At 43.1% G+C, this 18,477-nt stretch overlaps 1 protein-coding gene across 2 annotated transcripts in view; it reads left to right on the top strand.

Annotated features, from left to right (window-relative positions):
* ARFGEF2 (ADP ribosylation factor guanine nucleotide exchange factor 2) overlaps nucleotides 1-16,232 on the top strand; it is a 114,609-nt gene extending 98,377 nt beyond the window's left edge. For both annotated transcript variants that reach the window (XM_003252908.3, XM_030825512.1), the window contains exons 35-39: nucleotides 2,589-2,719; nucleotides 4,503-4,671; nucleotides 8,078-8,216; nucleotides 11,587-11,704; nucleotides 12,559-16,232. In XM_003252908.3, the coding sequence (XP_003252956.1) occupies nucleotides 2,589-2,719; nucleotides 4,503-4,671; nucleotides 8,078-8,216; nucleotides 11,587-11,704; nucleotides 12,559-12,735 (734 nt within the window). In that variant the 3' untranslated portion in view covers nucleotides 12,736-16,232. The remainder of the gene's footprint in view (nucleotides 1-2,588; nucleotides 2,720-4,502; nucleotides 4,672-8,077; nucleotides 8,217-11,586; nucleotides 11,705-12,558) is intronic.
* Nucleotides 16,233-18,477: the final 2,245 nt, after the last annotated feature.

The raw sequence follows: 18,477 nt of genomic DNA, 5'->3' as shown, positions 1-18,477 counted from the left end.
AGTACACTGGTGCAATCATAGCTCATTGCAGCCTTGAACTCCTGGGCTCAAGCAATCCTCCTGCCTCAGTCTCCTGAGTAGCTGGGACTATAGGCATGTGCCACCACATTCGGCTAATTATTTTATTTTTTGTAAAGATGAGCTCTCACTTTGTTGCCCAGGCTGGTCTTGAATTCTTGGACTCAAGCCATCCTCCTGCCTTGGCCTCCCAAAGTGTTGGGATTACATGCATGAGCCACCATGCCCAGCCTCTTTTTCTTCACGAGCTCCAGATAAAGTAGTTAGTTTCTGTGTGGAGGCCAAGTGTACATTTCTTTCAATAGGAGAAGCACTCTCAGTACAGCGAGAGTCTACACTCTGAGAAGTACCTAGGACTCAAGCCACCTCCCATTCCCCCAGGGAACAGTGCCTTTGCTGCTCCCAGTCTCCCAGCTCAGCCATAAGCTCAGGCAGACAAAATCTTTGCACTATTATTATCGTTTCCTTCTTTTTATTTTTGGTCCAAAATGCTTTAATTGACTTGGCATAAGTTGAATGTACATCTTCTGGAACGCCACTGTATTTAAAAAAAAAAATTAAAACAGTCTACATGGAGAATTGTTACATGTTTTTATAATTTCATAACTGGCGAGGTACAGTGGCTCACACCTGTAATCCCAGCACTTTGGGAGACCAAGACCAATGGATTGCTTGAACCCAGGAGTTTGAGACCAGCCTGGGCAACGTGGCAAGACCCCATCTCTAAGAAGAAAAAAAAAATTTTTTTTTTAATGAAAAAAATGAAAAAATAACTTCACAGCCATTTTCAAAAACTTAAAGACAGCTCAACCTCCTTGTTTTCTATCACTGAAATATTTAATGTTTTCAACATTCTGATTTTATAAAATAAGTTGGGAAAGGAATCTCTACTGTTACTGTAGTCAAACTAGTGAACACTTATGATGTATTTGACATGGGCCACCCTTGGGCCCTCAGGGATTGAGAACACAAAGAGGATATAGTTAGTCTACTCAGTAAGCAGAAACCACACTGCTAATTTGAACAGGGAAAATTCAATATAAAGAATTGTTGGGGCCGGGCACGGTGGCTCACGCCTGTAATCTTAACACTTTGGGAGGCTGAGGCGGGCAGATCACGAGTTCAGGAGTTCAAGACCAGCCCGGCCAACATAGTGAAACCCCATCTCTACTAAAACTACAAAAAAAATTAGCTGGGCGTGGTGGCGGGTGCCTGTAGTCCCAGCTACTTGGGAGGAGGCAGGAGAATCACTTGAACCTGGAGGTGGAGGTTGCAGTAAGCAAAGATCATGCCACTGCACTCCAGCCTGGGCGACACAGCGAGACTCTGTCTCAAAAAAAAAAAAAAAAAAAAAAAAGAATTGTTGGCTGGGCACAGTGGCTCATGCCTGTAATCCCAGCACTTTGGGAGGCTGAGGCGGGCGGATCACCTGAGGTCAGGAGTTTGAGACCAGCCTGGCTAAGATGGCGAAACCCCGTCTCTACTAAAATTACAAAAAACTAGCTGACACGGTGGCGCACACCTATAATCCCAGCTACCAGCTACTTGGGAGGCTGAGGCAGGAGAATCACTTGAACCTGGGAGGCAAAGGTTGCAGTGAGCTGAGATCATGCCACTGCACTCTAGCCAGGGTGACAGAGCGAGACTCCGTCTCAAAAAAAAAAAAAAAAAAAAAAAAAAAAAAAAAAAAAAAAAACAAATGTTCACTAGTCAAAGGTTGTTAACCACTAAAAGGAATAAAAGACCACTCTTAAGGGATACAGAAGTAGAAAATACAGAAAGCAGCAAAACTGAGCTGCTTGGCCAGGCAAGCAATGGCTCACACCTGTAATCCTAGCACTTTGGGAGGCTGAGGCAGGCAGATCGCTTGATGTTGTGGCACAGGAGTTCAAGACCAGCCTGGGCAACATGAGGAAATCCCATCTCTATTTAAAAAAACAAACAAACAAACAAAAAACCATAAGCTTCTGGCCTCTTCAGAGAGGCTGGCTACTGCAGGAACCTGAAACGCCCTCTGGTTAGGGCACAGTCCAGTGGTGGTCTTCAGGAGTAGCCCACTGGGTGGCAGAGAAACTTGCTGGAGGACACAGAACCTGCATAGCTGATTCCCTCACTTTCTTCAGGTCTTTGCTCAAATATCACATTTTTATAGAGACTTTTCCCGGCTAGTTTGCTTAAATGTGCAATCCTACCCTGACACTTTCTATCCCTGTCTCTACCTATCATCAATATTTGACATACAATATCTTATTCTTAAAAAATTTCATTTATTGTCTGTCAACACCATGGGAGCAGAGATTTTTTTTTGTCCAGTTTATTCATTGCTGTGCCACAACATCAACAATTGTGCCTTGACTGGGTGTGGTGGCTCATGCTGTAATCCCAGCACTTTGGGAGGCTGAAGTGGGAGCATCACTTGAAACCAGGAGTTCAAGACCAGCCTGGACAACATAGTGAGACCCCATCTCTTAAAAAAATAAATCATGCCTTGCACATAGTAGGAGCTCAGTGGATATTTCTTCAGTATTGGCTGAATCATTATTAGGGTTAATCTTTATCATCTAACATAGATCAGAAACTGTTTGCCAGCCTCCTCATCAAGTGTGTGGTCCAGTTGGAATTGATACAGACCATTGACAACATTGTGTTCTACCCTGCGACGAGCAAAAAGGAGGATGCAGAGCACATGGTTGCCGCCCAGGTAAGAACAGGAGGCCTCGGGAAGAGCATCTCTGTCCATAGGGAGGTTGCTCTGATGTAGTGGTGTGCGGAAGCCAGCTCATACTGGCTTTCCAGAGCCTGTCATGCTCATCTCTTTCCAACCCCACATTCAGTGATGGCATGTTGATGCTTAAAATTGGCCTTGATGGGAGTTACATCAGGAAAAAACAGCAAACACTAACCATCAGGGCTTCATTTTTTTTATGTATATACCCCAGAGAGTGAGTTTATGACCATACCACTGCTCAGATGCCACCCCACTAGTGTTAGTTATCACAGGAACTATTCCCCACAATTGATATAGAGTTTAATCACAAATAAGTGAGGAGGAAAAGATATATATAAAGATCCCAATTTTTCCTTCAAGAATTTTGCTTTTTTTGTTTTGTATATGCAACTTTCTACATATGGGATTTTCTTTTTTTTTTTTTTTTTTTTCGTGAGACAAAGTCTCACTCTGTCACCCAGGCTGGAGTGCAGTGGTGCAATCACAGAAGCACAGGTCACTGGGGTTTCAACCTCCCAGGCTCAGGTGATTCCCCCGTCTCAGCCTCTTAAGTAGCTGGGACTAAAGGCACATGCCGCCATGCCCAGTTAATTTTTTACATTTTTTGTAGAGATGGGGTTTTGCCATGTTGCCCAGCCTGGTCTCAAACTCTTGGACTCAAGCGATCTGCCCACCTCAGCCTCCCAAAGTGTTGGGATTGAAGGTGTGTACCACCATGCCCGGCCTACATATCAGATTCTTGAAAACATAGAGAATTGAGTGTCCAAAAGTTGGACAGCAATCCTACACCATGGGTTACAAATGTCAGTGCGTCAGGGGCTAGCAGATCCTGTGAGAGTGAGTGAGTGAGGCAGGCTGGGTAAGGACTGCGGTAAACCAGAAATCTCTAGCCCAGTCAAAGTGGCTGCCACCTCTCAGCTTTAGCGCCCAGTTACCATCCAAGTGGATTAAGTTGTGACAGTTTCTAGTGTTTCGAGAGTAGCCAAAATCAAGATTTTTTTTCATAGAGGAAGTCATGTTTTAAATACTAGCAAAAGTAATGTAAATTTTATTACTGCTGGAAAAAATACAGCTGTGAGCCAGAGGCTGTCTTTTTTGATTTTTAAATTTTAGTCAGCTTGTTCAATAAAGTTTCTTAGTGTTTCATACATGTTTCAAGAATGCATTCCTGGGCTGGGCATGGTGGCTCACGCCTGTAATCCCAGCACTTTGGGAGGCCGAGGCAGGCGGATCACGAGGTCGAGTCTGAGATCAGTCTGACCAACATGGTGAAACCCCATCTCTACTAAAAATACAAAAATTAGCCGGGCATGGTGGCGGGCACATGTAATCCCAGCTACTCAGGAGGCTGAGGCAGGAGAATGACTTGAACCCGAGAGGCAGAGGTTGCAGTGAGCCAAGATTGTACCACTGCACTCCAGCCTGGGCGACAGAAACTCAAAAAAAAAATAATAATAATTCATTCTTGTAATGAAATAATTGGAGACACACACACTCCTGCTTATGCAGTGGAGGCAGCACTGATGAAACTGAAACTTTGGCCAGCCAAGCCTGCCATCATGGAACAGCTCAGTGTGTTCCTTCACCAGCCAGTGAACAGAGTCTAAATGGAAATGTTTCAGGGTGTTGGGGAATAAGTGTGTCTTATAGAGAGGGATGACTTTGGGAGAGTCATGACTGCCATTGTCTGCAATCACAATGCCCAGAGCATTCCATCTTCTTCATTAGCTCTTCTATCCTCTGTCCTGTCCTCTAGCAAGACACGCTGGATGCAGATATCCACATAGAGACGGAGGATCAGGGCATGTATAAGTACATGTCTTCCCAGCACCTCTTCAAGCTGTTGGACTGTTTGCAGGAATCCCATTCATTCTCAAAGGCCTTCAACTCCAATTACGAGCAGCGGACTGTCCTGTGGCGAGCAGGTAAGGCCACATAGCAGATAAGATAGACGGCCACACTGGTCACCATCCTAAAGCATTAAAGGGCTTGGAAAATGCCGAAATTTTAAACATAGCTAAAATAACTTAACAGATATTTTCATGCTTGAGGGGGAGAGAAGGGAAATGTTGGATAGGTTTCATCCCAGTACATGGTAGATTCTCAGTACGTATTTGATAAAAAGACAAATTGAGGCCGGGTGCGGTGGTCCATGCCTGTAATCCCAACACTTTGGGAGGCTGAGGCAGGCCTCAGCTAAGATCACTTGAGGCCAGGAGTTCGAGACCAGCCTGGCCAACATGGCGAAACCCCATCTCTACTAAAAATATAAAAATTAGCCAGGTGTGGTGGTGCAAACCCATAATCCCAGCTACTTGGGAGGCTGAGGCAGGAGAATCGCTTGTACCCAGGAGGTGGAGGTTGCAGTGAGCCGAGATTGCGCCACTGCACTCCAGCCTGAGTGACAGAGCAAGACTCCATCTGAAAAAAAAAAAAAAACAAAAAAACACAAATTGAAAGTTGGAGAATTGAATTGATCTAGCAAGTCAAGAAATTTTATGGGCTGGGTGTGGTGGCTCATGCCTGTAATCCCAGCACTCTGGGAGGCTGAGGCAGGCGGATCTCTTGAGCCCAGGAGTTCAAGACCAGCCTGGGCAACATAGCAAAACCCCATCTCCACCCAAAAAAAAGTATATGAAAATTAGCTGGGCATTGTGGCACACACCATACTCAGGAGGCTGAGGTGGGAGAATCACATGAGCCTAGGAGGTGGAGGTTGCAGTGAGCCAAGATTGCATGCTGCACTGCAGCCTGGGTGACAGGGGGAGACCCTGTCTCAAGAAAAAAAAAAAAGAAATTTTACATTAAATTAAAAGTTAAATATGACATAAAAAGTGTGGTAATCTAGGAAAAACAGAAACCATTCATCAATCCAAGCCTTATATTTACTTTCCTACCTCCAAAAATAAATGCATAAACCCTGGAGGTAAATATATTTTTTTTCCAAGATGGTGGTGGGATTCTCATTATTTTGAACTTTGCATACAAGTGATACTTTATATAATTTTTGTATTGTTAATTGTTACCATTACTTTTTTTTTTTTTTTTTGAGGCAGAGTCTTACTCTGTTGCCCAGGCTGGAGTGCAGTGGCGCGATCTTGGCTCACTGCAGTCTCTACCTCCCGGGTTCAAGCAATTCTCATGCCTCAGCCTTCCAAGTAGTTGGGTTTACAGGCACATGCCACCATGCCTGACTAATTTTTATATTTTTAGTAGAAACAGGGTTTCACCATGTTGGCCTAGCTGGTTTTGAACTCCTGACCTCAATCCACTCAGCCTCCCAAAGTTCTAGGATTACAGGCATGAGCCACTGCACCTGGCCTTGTTATCATTACTTTTTGTCCCCAAATATTTATTTTAACCCACAATTAAAGAATGTCATTTTTCTCTACAGCCTTAAAATATCCAGCTGTTTTATGTCTTTGCCTGTAATACGGTTTTGTTTGTGAGAGTGGTTTGCATATCTCTTAAGCTGATTGGTACTAGTTTGTTTTTAAGAATGTGTTTTTTTTTATTTTTTTATTTTTTGGAGACGGAGTCTCACTCTGTCACTAGGCTGGAGTGCAGTGGTGCGATCTTGGCTCAGTGCAACCTCTAGCCTCCTGGGTTCAAGCGATTCTCCTGCCTCAGCCTCCCAAGTAGCTGGAACTACAGGCACGCACCACCACGCCAAGCTAATTTTTGTATTTTTAGTAGAGACAGGGTTTCACCATGTTGGCCAGGATGGTCTCGCTCTGTTGACCTCGTGATCCACCCGCCTTGGCCTCCCAAAGTGCTGGGATTACAGGCGTGAGCCGCTGCTCCCAGCCTAGAATTCTTTTTTTGAGACGGAGTCTCGCTCTGTCACCCAGGCTGGAGTGCAGTGGCACAATCTCGGTTCACTGCAAGCTCCACCTCCTGGGTTCATGCCATTCTCCCGCCTCAGCCTCTCCGAGCAGCTGGGACTACAGGCGCCCGCCACCACGCCCGGCTAATTTTTTTGTATTTTTAGTAGAGACGGGGTTTCACTGTGGTCTCCATCTCCTGACCTCGTGATCCGCCCGCCTCGGCCTCCCAAAGTGCTGGGATTACAAGCGTGAGCCACCGCGCCCGGCCAGCCTAGAATTCTTAAGAGCTTTTACATTTGAAAAGACAAAACTAATGGTTTCGCCGGCCAATAAGCAAAGTCTAAATGGAGAGCAGGCCAGGCAAGGTGGTTCACACCTATAATCCCAGCACTTTGGGAGGCTGAGGCGGGTGGATCAATTAAAGTCAGGGGTTCGAGACCAGCCTGGCAACATGGTAAAACCCCATCTCTACAAAAAATACAAAAATTAGTGAGGCGTGGTGGCGTGCGCTTGTAGTCCCAGCTACGCAGGAGGCTGAGGCAGGAGGGTAATTTGAGCCTGGGAGGTCGAGGTTGCAGTTAGCCAAGATTGTGCCACTGCACTCCAGCCTGGGTGACAGAGCAAGACTCTGTCTCAAAATAAAATACGAATAAATAAATGAAGAACAGTACAGGGCATTGAAAAATGAAGTTATCTTATACAAAGGATGACTTCTGGGGAGTCGTAACTGCCTTCATCTGATATCACAAATGATCTGTATTAAGAATATATATAAAATGTTTCAGGCCAGGCTCAGTGGCTCATGTCTGTAATCCCATTCCTTTGGAAAGCTAAGACAGGAGGATTGCTTGAGCCCAGGAATTTGAAACCAGCCAGGGCCACATAGTAAAACCCTGTCTGTACAAACACTAAAAAATTGGCTGGGTGCGGTGGCTCCCGTAATCCCAGAACTTTGGGAGGCCGAGGCAGGCAGATCACCTGAGGTCAGGAGTTCGAGACCAGCCTGACCAACATGGAGAAACCCTGTCTCTACTAAAAATACAAAAATCAGTCCGGCGTGGTGGTGAGCACCTGTAATCCCAGCCACTAGGGAGGCTGAGGCAGGAGAATCGCTCGAACCTGGGAGGCGGAGGTTGCAGTGAGCCGAGATGATGCCATTGCACTCCAGCCTGGGCAACAAGAGTGAAACTCCGTCTCAAAAACAAAAAAAAAATTAGCCAGGCATGGTGGCACACATCTATGGTCCTGGCTACTCAGGAGGCTGAGGCAGGAGGACCGTTGAGCCCAGGAATTGGAGGCTGCAGTGAGCTATGATCATGCTACCTGCACTCAGCTATGATCATGCCACTGCACTCCAGCTTAGGTGACAGAGCGAGACTGTCTCAAGAAAAAAAAAAAAACCAGATGTTTCATATTTCATAAAATAACTAGATTTCTAGTTCATACACAGTTATCAGCATTATCTTAGAAATGTGCACTAATTATATGACTGTCTGATCTCTAGGTTTTAAGGGCAAGTCTAAACCCAATCTTCTAAAACAAGAAACCAGCAGCCTGGCCTGTTGTTTGAGGATCCTGTTTCGAATGTATGTTGATGAGAACCGCAGGGATTCCTGGGAAGAAATACAGCAGAGACTTTTAACGTAAGAAAATTAGTTTCTGATTAGATTTCTATCTGCTACATACAAAATGCGTCACAGCAATACTGTGGATTGAAAAGAGTAAGAGAAAAATAACATGCTGACACTCTGACAAATTTTTTTTTTCTTTCTATCTGGTGACTCTCCCATTTCACTTTTCTTAATGCTCTGAAGAGGGCAGAGCCTCATCTGTTTCACTGTTAAGCCCTTGCATGAGCCCAGGAGTTGAAGGGTCCTGTGAGCTATGCATAGAAACATGGACAGTGAAAAGTGCTCTGAGCGGTCAGCAGGCTGGATGGAAGTCCTGACTGTGGCTGGAGCCCTGTGGCCTTAGGCAGGTTACTATCCCTCTTGGGATCAGGTCTTCTTTAGAATTGTTGTCACCAATAACATCCCATCATTCCTTCTTTCCAAGTATGTAATTTAAATCATATAACCAGGATGTGCCTACAAAATTATCTAGAAATCCACCAATGGGGAGAGAGTGGAATACTGATGAGGAAGCCCCAGCCAGAAAAGTAGGTCTTTGCCACTCAGCTTCCTGGGCATCAGCAAGATTCTGATGCCTGAGCTTTCTTTTCTTCCTCTAGGGTTTAAAAACAGTAACACACAGTGCTGGCAAATGTGTGGTAAGAATGCACTCTCTTGCATAGCTAGTTGGAGTGTATAATGGCATGATCTTTCTGGAAAGTAGGTGAGATTATATACCAGGAGCCCTAAAGCGTTCATTCTCTGTGACTCAGTAATTCCACTGTTATGGAATCTGCTTCAGAAAATATTTTAGAAATAAGAACCAGGAATACCACATGGAATATTCACTGCAGACTTATCAGGAGAAAAAATTTTAAGCAGCTCAACTGTGGAATGAATAACTAAGCTGTGATATGTCCTAAATTATGATATTATGAAACATAGTCATTAAAAGTGAATTTTTTTTTTTTGAGACGGAGTCTTGCTCTGTCGCCCAGGCTGGAGTGCAGTGGTGCAATCTCAGCTCACTGCAACTTCCGCTTCCTGGGTTCAGCCAATTCTCCTGCCTTGGCCTCCTGAGTAGCCAGGATTACAGGCGCGCGCCACCATACCTGGCTGTTTTTTTGTATTTTTAGTAGAGATGGGGTTTCACCATGTTGGTCAGGCTGGTCTCAAACTCCTGACCTCAGGTGATCTGCCGACCTCAGCCTCCCAAAGTTCTGGGATTACAGGCATGAGCCACCGTGCCCAGCCTAAAAGTGAAAAAAAATTTTTTTTGAGACAGAGTCTTGCTCTGTCGCTCAGGCTGGAGTGCAGTGGCATGATCTTGGCTCACTGCCACCTCTGCCTCCCGGGTTCAAGTGATTCTTCTGCATCAGCCTCCCGAGTAGCTGAGACTACAGGCGTGTGCCATCACACACCTGGCTAATTTTTGTATTTTTAGTAGAGACAAGGTTTCACCATATTGGCCAGGATGGTCTTGAACTCCCGACCTCGTGATCTCCCCACCTCGGCCTCCCAAAGTGCAGGGATGGGCATGAGCCACTGCGCCCAGCCTAAAAGTGAAATTTTTAAGAAATAATTTTACTTAATGTGGGAACTTTTTCATAATACAATAAATTTTACCCAAAAAAAAAGAAGCTGCAAAAGTGTTTTTACTTGCAATTTTCAGCAATTGGGGCATTTTATTTGTTTTTTTAGAGTCACGGTCTTGCTATGTTGCCTAGGCTGGTCTCAAACTCCTGGGCTTATGAGCTCTTCCTGCCTCAGCCTCCTGAGTAGCTGGGACTACAGGCGAACAATTTTTCTTTTGAAATCTTAGCAAAAAAAAAAAAAACTGGAAGGAAATATGCCAAAATATTGTCATGTATCCCTTAGAATGATGTAACTATTTTTCTTTATAATTTTTTCTTTTATAATTTTTTACATATATCAGTTACCTTACAATGAGAATAACAAGTCATAAAGTGAAAAAAGAATTAATTAATTAAAGGAGGCACCAATGGCTCATTTCAGCTTAAGCCCAAAAGAGAAATACCTACAGTCTCATAAAGTTTCTCTAAAGGAGATATGTAGGGCCGGGCGCAGTGGGTCACACCTGTAATCCCAGCACTTTGGGAGGCCGAGCCAGGTGGATCACAAGGTCAGGAGTTTGAGACCAGCCTGGCCAACATGGCCCTGTCTCTACTAAAAATACAAAAATTGGCCAGGCATAGTGGCAGGTGCCTGTAATCCCAGCTACTCGGGAGGCTGAGGCAGGAGAATCACTTGAACCCAGGAGGCGGAGGTTGCAGTGAGCCGAGATTGTGCTGTTGCACTCCAGCCTGGGCAACAAGAGCAAGACTCTGTCTCAAAATACAAAAAAAGAGATATGTAAATGTCAAGTTTTTGGCATAACATGTTTTTTAAAAAAGCAATTAAATGTGATTGTGAGGAGAGAAAGGCAGTTATATAATTGTGAGTAATAAGCTCTTGTGCTACAGACATTGATTGAGTTCAGCCCTAGCCATGTGCCAGGACTGAGCCAAGTTATCACTTAACATATTTACTTCATTTAATCCTCACAACAACCCCTTGAGTTTGGACTTTTTTTTTTTTTTTTTTTTTAAATAGTCTCACTCTGTCGCCCAGGCTGGAGTGCAGTGGTGCGATCTCAGTTTACTGCAACCTCCACCTCCCGAGTTCAAGCGATTCTCGTGCCTCAGCCACCTGAGTAGCTGGAATTACAAATATGCACCACCACACCCAGCTAATTTTTCTATTTTTAGTAGAGATGGGGTTTTGCTACATTGGCCAGGCTGTGTCGATCTCCTGGCTTCAAGTGATCTGCCTGCGTTGGCCTCCCAGAGTGCTGGGATTATAGGCATGAGTCACTGCACCCGGCCAGGCAATTTTTCATCTCCGTTTTATAGCTGAAGAAACTAAGGCTCAGTGATTTGCCCAAGATAGCACAGCCAGAGTGGGTGCTCAATAGTTAATTGCAGTGGCTGGGCTCAGAGGCTCAGGCTCACATCTGTAATCCCAGTGCTTTGGAAAGCCAAGGCAGACAGATTGCTGAGCCCAGGAGTTCAAGACCAGCCTGGGCAACATGGTGAAACCCCATCTCTACTAAAAATCAAAAAAATTAGCCAGGCATGGTGGCGCAAGCATGTGGTGTTAGCTGCTTCAGAGGCCGAGGTGGGAGGATCAGCTTGACCCCGAGGAGGTCAAGGCTACAGTGAACCTTGATCACGCCACTACACTCCAGCCTGGGCAGCAGAGCAAGACCCTGTCTCAAAAAAAAAAAGTAATTAAAAAAAATGTTAAAATAATTTTTAAAATAGCACAAGAATGAATAGTTCTCCCCTGAATGTGAGATGTTAATCAATTTTTTGATATGCCTCCCCCTCTCTAATTCTTCTAGTGTTTGCAGTGATGCTCTTGCCTATTTCATCACTGTGAATTCTGAAAGCCATCGGGAGGCCTGGACAAGTCTCTTGTTGTTACTTCTAACCAAAACCCTCAAAATAAATGATGAAAAGGTATGAACAAGTAAACTCTGACATTTTCACTAGGACATAAAGTTTGGGTTGGCTTTTTACTCAAGAGTTTGCAGTAACTATTTTCTCAGTTCTCCAAAGGATGGTTACGTGACTAGCACCATTCTAGATGCATTGGAGAGAAGTTAATTCATTACAGACAATGGGTGCCACAGGATATTAGGGCCTTTTCCCTAGAAGAACCCTAGTTGAGAAAGGCTGAAATGTAGACCTCATGTGTTGCTGTTAGGAATGGTATGGTGATTTTCAGTGCAGGAAGAGAGAGTTAAGATTGTGAAGCACTGGTTTTGACCTAGGAACCTGCTTTACAAAATAAAAGAGCTGTTGACTTTTGGCAGCAGGACTATCCAAATTTAATTAAAGTTAAATATAACTGAAAGCTGCTTTAATTTGCAAGGTTTTCTTTCAACTTCTTTTTTTTTTGAGACAGAGCCTTGGTCTCTCACACAGGCTGGAATGCAGTGACGTAATCTAGCTCACTGCAACCTCTGCCTCCCAGGCTCAAGCGATCCTCCCACCTCAGCCTCCTGAGTAGCTGGGACCACAGACACGCACCACCACACCCAGCTAAGTTTTTGTATTTTTGGTAGAGACGGGGTTTCACCATGTTGCCCAGGCTGGTCTCGAACTCCTGAGCTCAAGCGATCTACCTGCCTCAGCCTCCCCAACTGCTGGGATTACAGGCGTGAGTCACTGCGCCCGGCCCCAGCTTTCTAATAGCAAGAAAAGCACCAATATTGTAATAAGTTCTAGGGTGAGATTAACACTTCTGAAAAGCTGGTGCCCAAAAAAAAAAAAAATTTGTCTAATTTTATCTGTTTCTCTCCCACCTCAAGTTCAAAGCACATGCTTCAATGTACTACCCCTACTTGTGTGAAATTATGCAGTTTGACCTGATCCCTGAGCTCCGAGCAGTTCTGCGGAAGTTCTTCCTACGGATAGGTGTTGTGTATAAGATATGGATACCAGAAGAGCCATCACAGGTACCAGCAGCACTGTCACCAGTGTGGTAGCCCTGGCTGCTCAGGCCAGTGCTGCAGCTCTGCAGAATGTTCAGCATGCCATCTGTGACTGGCACATCTCGTGAAGGGTCATAGAAACAAGGAGTTGGCATCTTGGATCTCAGAATGGCCTGGATACAGATGGCCTCTACACTGTTCTATCACAGTCTCCGACTAAGGCTTATGGTATTTCATTAAACTGTTGCATACCCAGTTAGCACAGTAGGTGGGGAGTCTGCTTCATCTCTATCATTCCATTTTTCTGATTAAACTGTCTGTCAAATCTGTCATTGCATATGCCATCATTTTCTAGCAAAATCCCATGATTGGCTATACACGTTTTGTAAGAAGTCACTCTCCTTGAAAATACTGAACATAGATGTATAGGTTTGTGATTATTAGAGAGTATGTTAATAAAACTTCTTGTAATGACTAACTGCCACCTAAAATATGCTGAGTTTTCTGTTGTTGTTTGAGTGTGTTAGAGAAATTTGAGTGTTTTTGTCAGTTATGAGTCAGCCGTAATTAGATTAGTTTAGGGACAGGTCAGGATTAGAAAAGAGTTGTTTTTGTGTTTTGTTAGTGTCTGAGTGATTTTTAAAGTATTTTACAAAAAGATATTAAATTTGGTGGAAGGCAGAGTTTAGTAATTAAGTTAGAATTAAGAGTTTTGCGAGGTTAAAAAAATGTGCCTCGTGGATCTCCCTGTTTTAGTAACATGGAGAGAAAAAGTCTACAGGAAAAACTGAACAATTTAATGAAGAAGATTAGCCTTCCTTGAAATAAGTATTTGTGGATGGGTGTTAAATTAAAATTACCAGAATACACTGTCCATCTCACACACTCTGAAATCTAATATATGAAGTAGTAATGAAAATGAAGTAGTAATTTAACCAGAGTTCATTTATCCTTGGATAAGCCTTTTTATTTTCACCTCAGAAAAGTGAGTGTACTGGCAGTTAGTGTCACTGCTGCACAGTCCCCATTAAAGGACCCTCCAGAGAGGGACAGTAACTGTGCATGAGAAGCCGCTCCCATGAGCCTCTTAAGCCAGATGTCATGGGTGGAACTGGAGCTGTGTCGGGGCCAGCACAGCTGAACTGTGACAATGGCAGGAGGTGGCATGTGCCCAGCACTTCCATTAATCTGAGCCTAGGAGTTGAATTATTTGGCAAGGTTGGATTCTGAGGTCCTTATTATGTTAATGATGGTGCAATACTCTCACCTGCAGTAGAACTGAGTTCTGCTGCAGCTTGTGTAAAAGTGGGCAGTACACAAGTACGACCCGAAGCCTGCGAGCAGTATACGTGGATGCTCACCCATGAGAAAGAGCACACACGCCTCATTCTCTGCCCTCACCCACTGCTCACCTAGAGCATCGCTGAGCGTTAGACAAAGTGTTACACAGAATGATTAAAACATTCAGACTTCTACCTATGCTCTTTAGTCCTGTAAATTGGGTTGTATTGATGTCAACTCTGGTGCCTTAGAAGTTAGTAGTTTGGGAACCTATCTGTAAAATCGGATGTTTTTTCTTTGTAGAGAAGGATTTCTGGTGCTTTTGCTTACTAAGAGACCGATATTCTTAAGTTGTTTTCTTGTTTTAACAGCCTTGAGAAATGTTTGCTTTTTGGCCAGCAGAATTCTTGTCTACTTTTTTCTTTCCCAAAAAGTGTTTTTTAATTTCTCTACCAAAGAAAAAATGAGGTTTAGGTTTTTACATGATTTACATATATTAGACAAAAGGAGCTATATAATTTAGTAGGAAAGGACTATGGGAGAATACTTTACTGTGAGTGGAAAATGTTAGCACATTTGACTGGCTTGCCCTGGAATCCACTGCACCTTTACACTGCACCATGAAACCTACACTCCCTGGTATCATAGCACATCACCACCTCAACAAGTCAGTCGTCTCCATTGATATTTGTACAAAAGGTATACGTGGGGAACACGTGTTCATTCATTAAGTCCATCTTGCATGCAGCTATATCCCTGATTGGTTATTTTTCCTTTCCTTCCGAGGTTCTCATATCATTTTCTTCATCGGATGTGACTAAAATTTTTCTGGTGTCTTCCTGCCCTCTCTTTAATTTTGCCTCTTGCAGGGTAGCAGATGTGTCAGTGCATTTTATTACTTGCTGAAACATTCAGGCTTACATTTCTTATTAGTTTAGTATTTTAAAAGATTTAATTTTCTGAATGAGGCATTTGAATTGTACCAGCAATGGACTTTTAAAAAATTGGATGTAAAACCATTCAGGGTAATTTTTCTTATCAGTGGACAGTGACGAACAGAGATTTGAAATCCCTTACCTCCAATAATAAGCCATTCAGCCTAAATTCATTTTTATGAATAAATCTCTTCTTTCTCATGGTAAATGTGGCTTGTGCCACTCAAACACTAGTGAAAGGGTATGTACAACTGCAACATCAGGCTAGGACACCATTTATTTAACCAAGTAATGGAGGAGAGTGAAACATTTTCCAAGGCCTTATTTCTTTTTCAGAATGCTTTAAGAGTTGATTATATGTGCTGGGTCTCTAGAGAAGTTTTTATTTGTTACAATACTGCTGCTTTGAGCAATTTTGTTTCTCTTCATTGTCTGTTAGGGAAATCACCAGCTTTGGCATCTTAACAACAAACAGTGGATGGGTAACTTTTATTTCTGATACGCATCTTTAGAGTCAAATATATCTTTTTCCCTGTACTCCTCATGTACAACCAAAGAACATACATTATGAAAATTGTATTATAATATCTGGAAACACAACATTTTCCTCTGACAGGTGACTTTTGTACAAAATAAAAAAAACCCTGTATTTTTTGTTGTTGTTCTTTTGTGATTAAGGATATACATTTAGTAGTCTTTGTTATTAAAGGAACCTGCTGATAAGTACAAGTGTGACCATCTCATTCAAATGTTTGTTGTTATGATGCAAATGGATATTGGTTTCAATAGAAGCTGGATCCTTAATACTGCATTTTCTGAATTCTGTTTTAATATTTGTGTTAAAGTAGACATAGCTGAACTCACATGAAATCCTGGAGTTTTGTTATCAGCAGCTTTGCAGTTTGGGAAACAAAGAAACCAAAGCTGAGTATTTTAAAGAATGAACATATCTGGAAATCCTTGCTCTCAAAACAAAACAATATAATCTATCAAAGGTGTTGTTTTACTCAGTGTTCTAATTTTTAAAAAATTTTATCTGCATATTTGCATCAAATATTTACGTGCAAAATGTATGTTTTACCTCCTTAAAATGCCTAAAAGTTAGTTAATAGTTACTTTGGTTTAATCTATACACAATGATTAAGTGCATTTAATATTGGTAATTTAATGAAAATCATTCCTTGCCCAATGGATGTATAAATTTTTGAAAGAATAAGCAGAATTATATAATATGAAATGCTATGTAAAGTTTTCTATGTAAAAATATTATGTATAATACTATTAAAATATCCCATGCTTTGATCAGGTGGTAAATCAATAAAATTTTAAAAAGTATAGCTGTTTCTCATGTAGTAACTTAAAAAACATATATCAAGCCATAGTTTTGGGTCAGTTTATGTCCCTCACCAATCAAAGGGGGAAAATTCTAGTCATGAGATTCTTTATATACCTCTTGAATCTATTAACTTTGTTTGTTGTTGCTAGTTACAAAATGTAATTGTAAGGATCAAGCAGTGGCTATTGGTTCAACCAGTACACATTGACAGCTTTGAAACGTTCAGATGCTAATTTATTTATTTTTGAGACAGGGTCTTGCCCTGTAGCCCAGGCTGAGAGCAGTGGTGCAGTCACAGCTCACTGCAGCCTTAACCTTCTTGGTTCAAGTAAGTCTCCCACCTCAGCTTCCTGATTAGCCGGAACTATAGGGCCAGTAGTGAGACAACTTGCCCGGCTAATTTTTTATTTTTTTGTAGAGATGGGGTTTCACCATGTTGCCCAGACTGGTCTTGAACTCCTGGCCTCAGTGATCCTCCCACCTTGGCCTCCCAAAGTGCTGAAATTACAGGCGTGAGTACCACACCAACTGAGATGCTAATTTTTAAGTCAATGTGACAAATACTAATCAGATTCTCCTAACAGTGTTTAGGAGCTACATAAATTTGATTCTGGACATGGTTCTGTACACAAGGGTAAGAGACTGACAGTGTAATTCCCCAATAATTAAACTAAAGGTATAATTTTCCAAATCGCTTTTAGTAACACAATAAATTCTAACTTTTTTTAAAAATAGAGATGGGGGTCTCACTGTGTTGGCCAAATTGGTCTTCAGCTCCTGGGCTCAAGTGATCCTCCCACCTCAACCTCCCAATGTATTGGGATTACAGGCGTAAGCCACTACATCCAGCCAATTCTAACTTTTTAAGTCTAGGGTCTGGCATGATGGGAGGATTGCTAGAAGCCAGGAGTTTGAGACCAGTCTGGGGAATGTAGTGAGACCCTATCTCTACAAAATAATAATAATAGCAAGTGTGGTGGCACATGCCTGTAGTCCCAGCTACCCAGGAGACTGAGGTGGGAGGATTGCTTGAGCCCAGGAGGTCGAGGCTGCAGTGAGCTTTGTTTGTGTCACCGCACTTCAGCCTGGGTGACAGACAGCCTGTCTCAAAAAACAAAAACCAAAAAAACCTGGCCACAAAGCAAAAAGTTGCATAGCCACGGTAAAGATTTAGTTGGTTATAAAGTTGTAGTTATTGCCACTTTAAGCTAATACTTGGTTTTGGAGCTTTTATACACAATATTTTTGTTAGGGATCACAATTCTGCAACCTCTGCTCCAAAAAGAATAGAATGAGTTTTCTTAAAGGGAGCTTAACTTCTGAAGTCTTAGTGATTCATAGATGTGCATAGAATCTGTGATCCCACACCCCAGTTGAAAGAAAGCAATCGGCCGGGCGCAGTGGCTCACGCTTGTAATCCCAGCACTTTGGGAGGCCGAGGCGGGCGGATCACGAGGTCAGGAGATTGAGACCACAGTGAAACCCCGTCTCTACTAAAAATACAAAAAATTAGCCGGGCGTGGTGGCGGGTGCCTGTAGTCCCAGCTACTCGGAGAGGCTGAGGCAGGAGAATGGCGTGAACCCGGGAGGCGGAGCTTGCAGTGAGCCGAGATCGCGCCACTGCACTCCAGCCTGGGCGACAGAGCAAGACTCCGTCTCAAAAAAAAAAAAAAAAAAAATGCAAGCAATCTTTCCACCTCAGCTTCCCAAAATGCTGGGATTACAGGCACATGCCACCATGCCCAGCTAGGTTTTTGCTGAGGTAACAACCTCTTATCTCTTGTCCCTCCCTCCACAGCTTCCTTCTTCTTGGCTGTCTTTGGCAATGTTTCCAGTTTTTTTTTAAGAGGCATGATCTTGCTTTGTCACCCAGGCTGGGGTGAGTGGCCTCATTGCAGCTGACTGCAGCCTCAATTTCTCGTGCCCAAGCCATCCAAAGTTCTTTGTTCTATTATGTGGACAGACAAGAAGGGCATGGCATTTGTTAAGTTCTGTTAAAGTCTTCTCTGCCTCTCTCGTGTCTGTATTTATGTGGCCCATGTCTTCTGTGTGGTTGAGTTGTTCCCCTTGTTTATCTAGTATTGTGATGATCTTGATTCCTGCATCCTGAGACTCAATGGCTAAACCCAGGATTCTCCTTGTACTTTCTAGAGACTCGTCAGCAACTTGGTGAACCCTCAGATGAATTCTTTTTTGATTCAGGATCTTGCTGTGGCTCCCAGGCTGGAGTGCAGTGGCACCGGC

This window comes from Nomascus leucogenys, chromosome 13, assembly GCF_006542625.1.
Source record: "Nomascus leucogenys isolate Asia chromosome 13, Asia_NLE_v1, whole genome shotgun sequence".
NCBI lineage: Eukaryota > Metazoa > Chordata > Mammalia > Primates > Hylobatidae > Nomascus > Nomascus leucogenys.
This window is presented reverse-complemented; position numbering and strand designations above follow the sequence as displayed.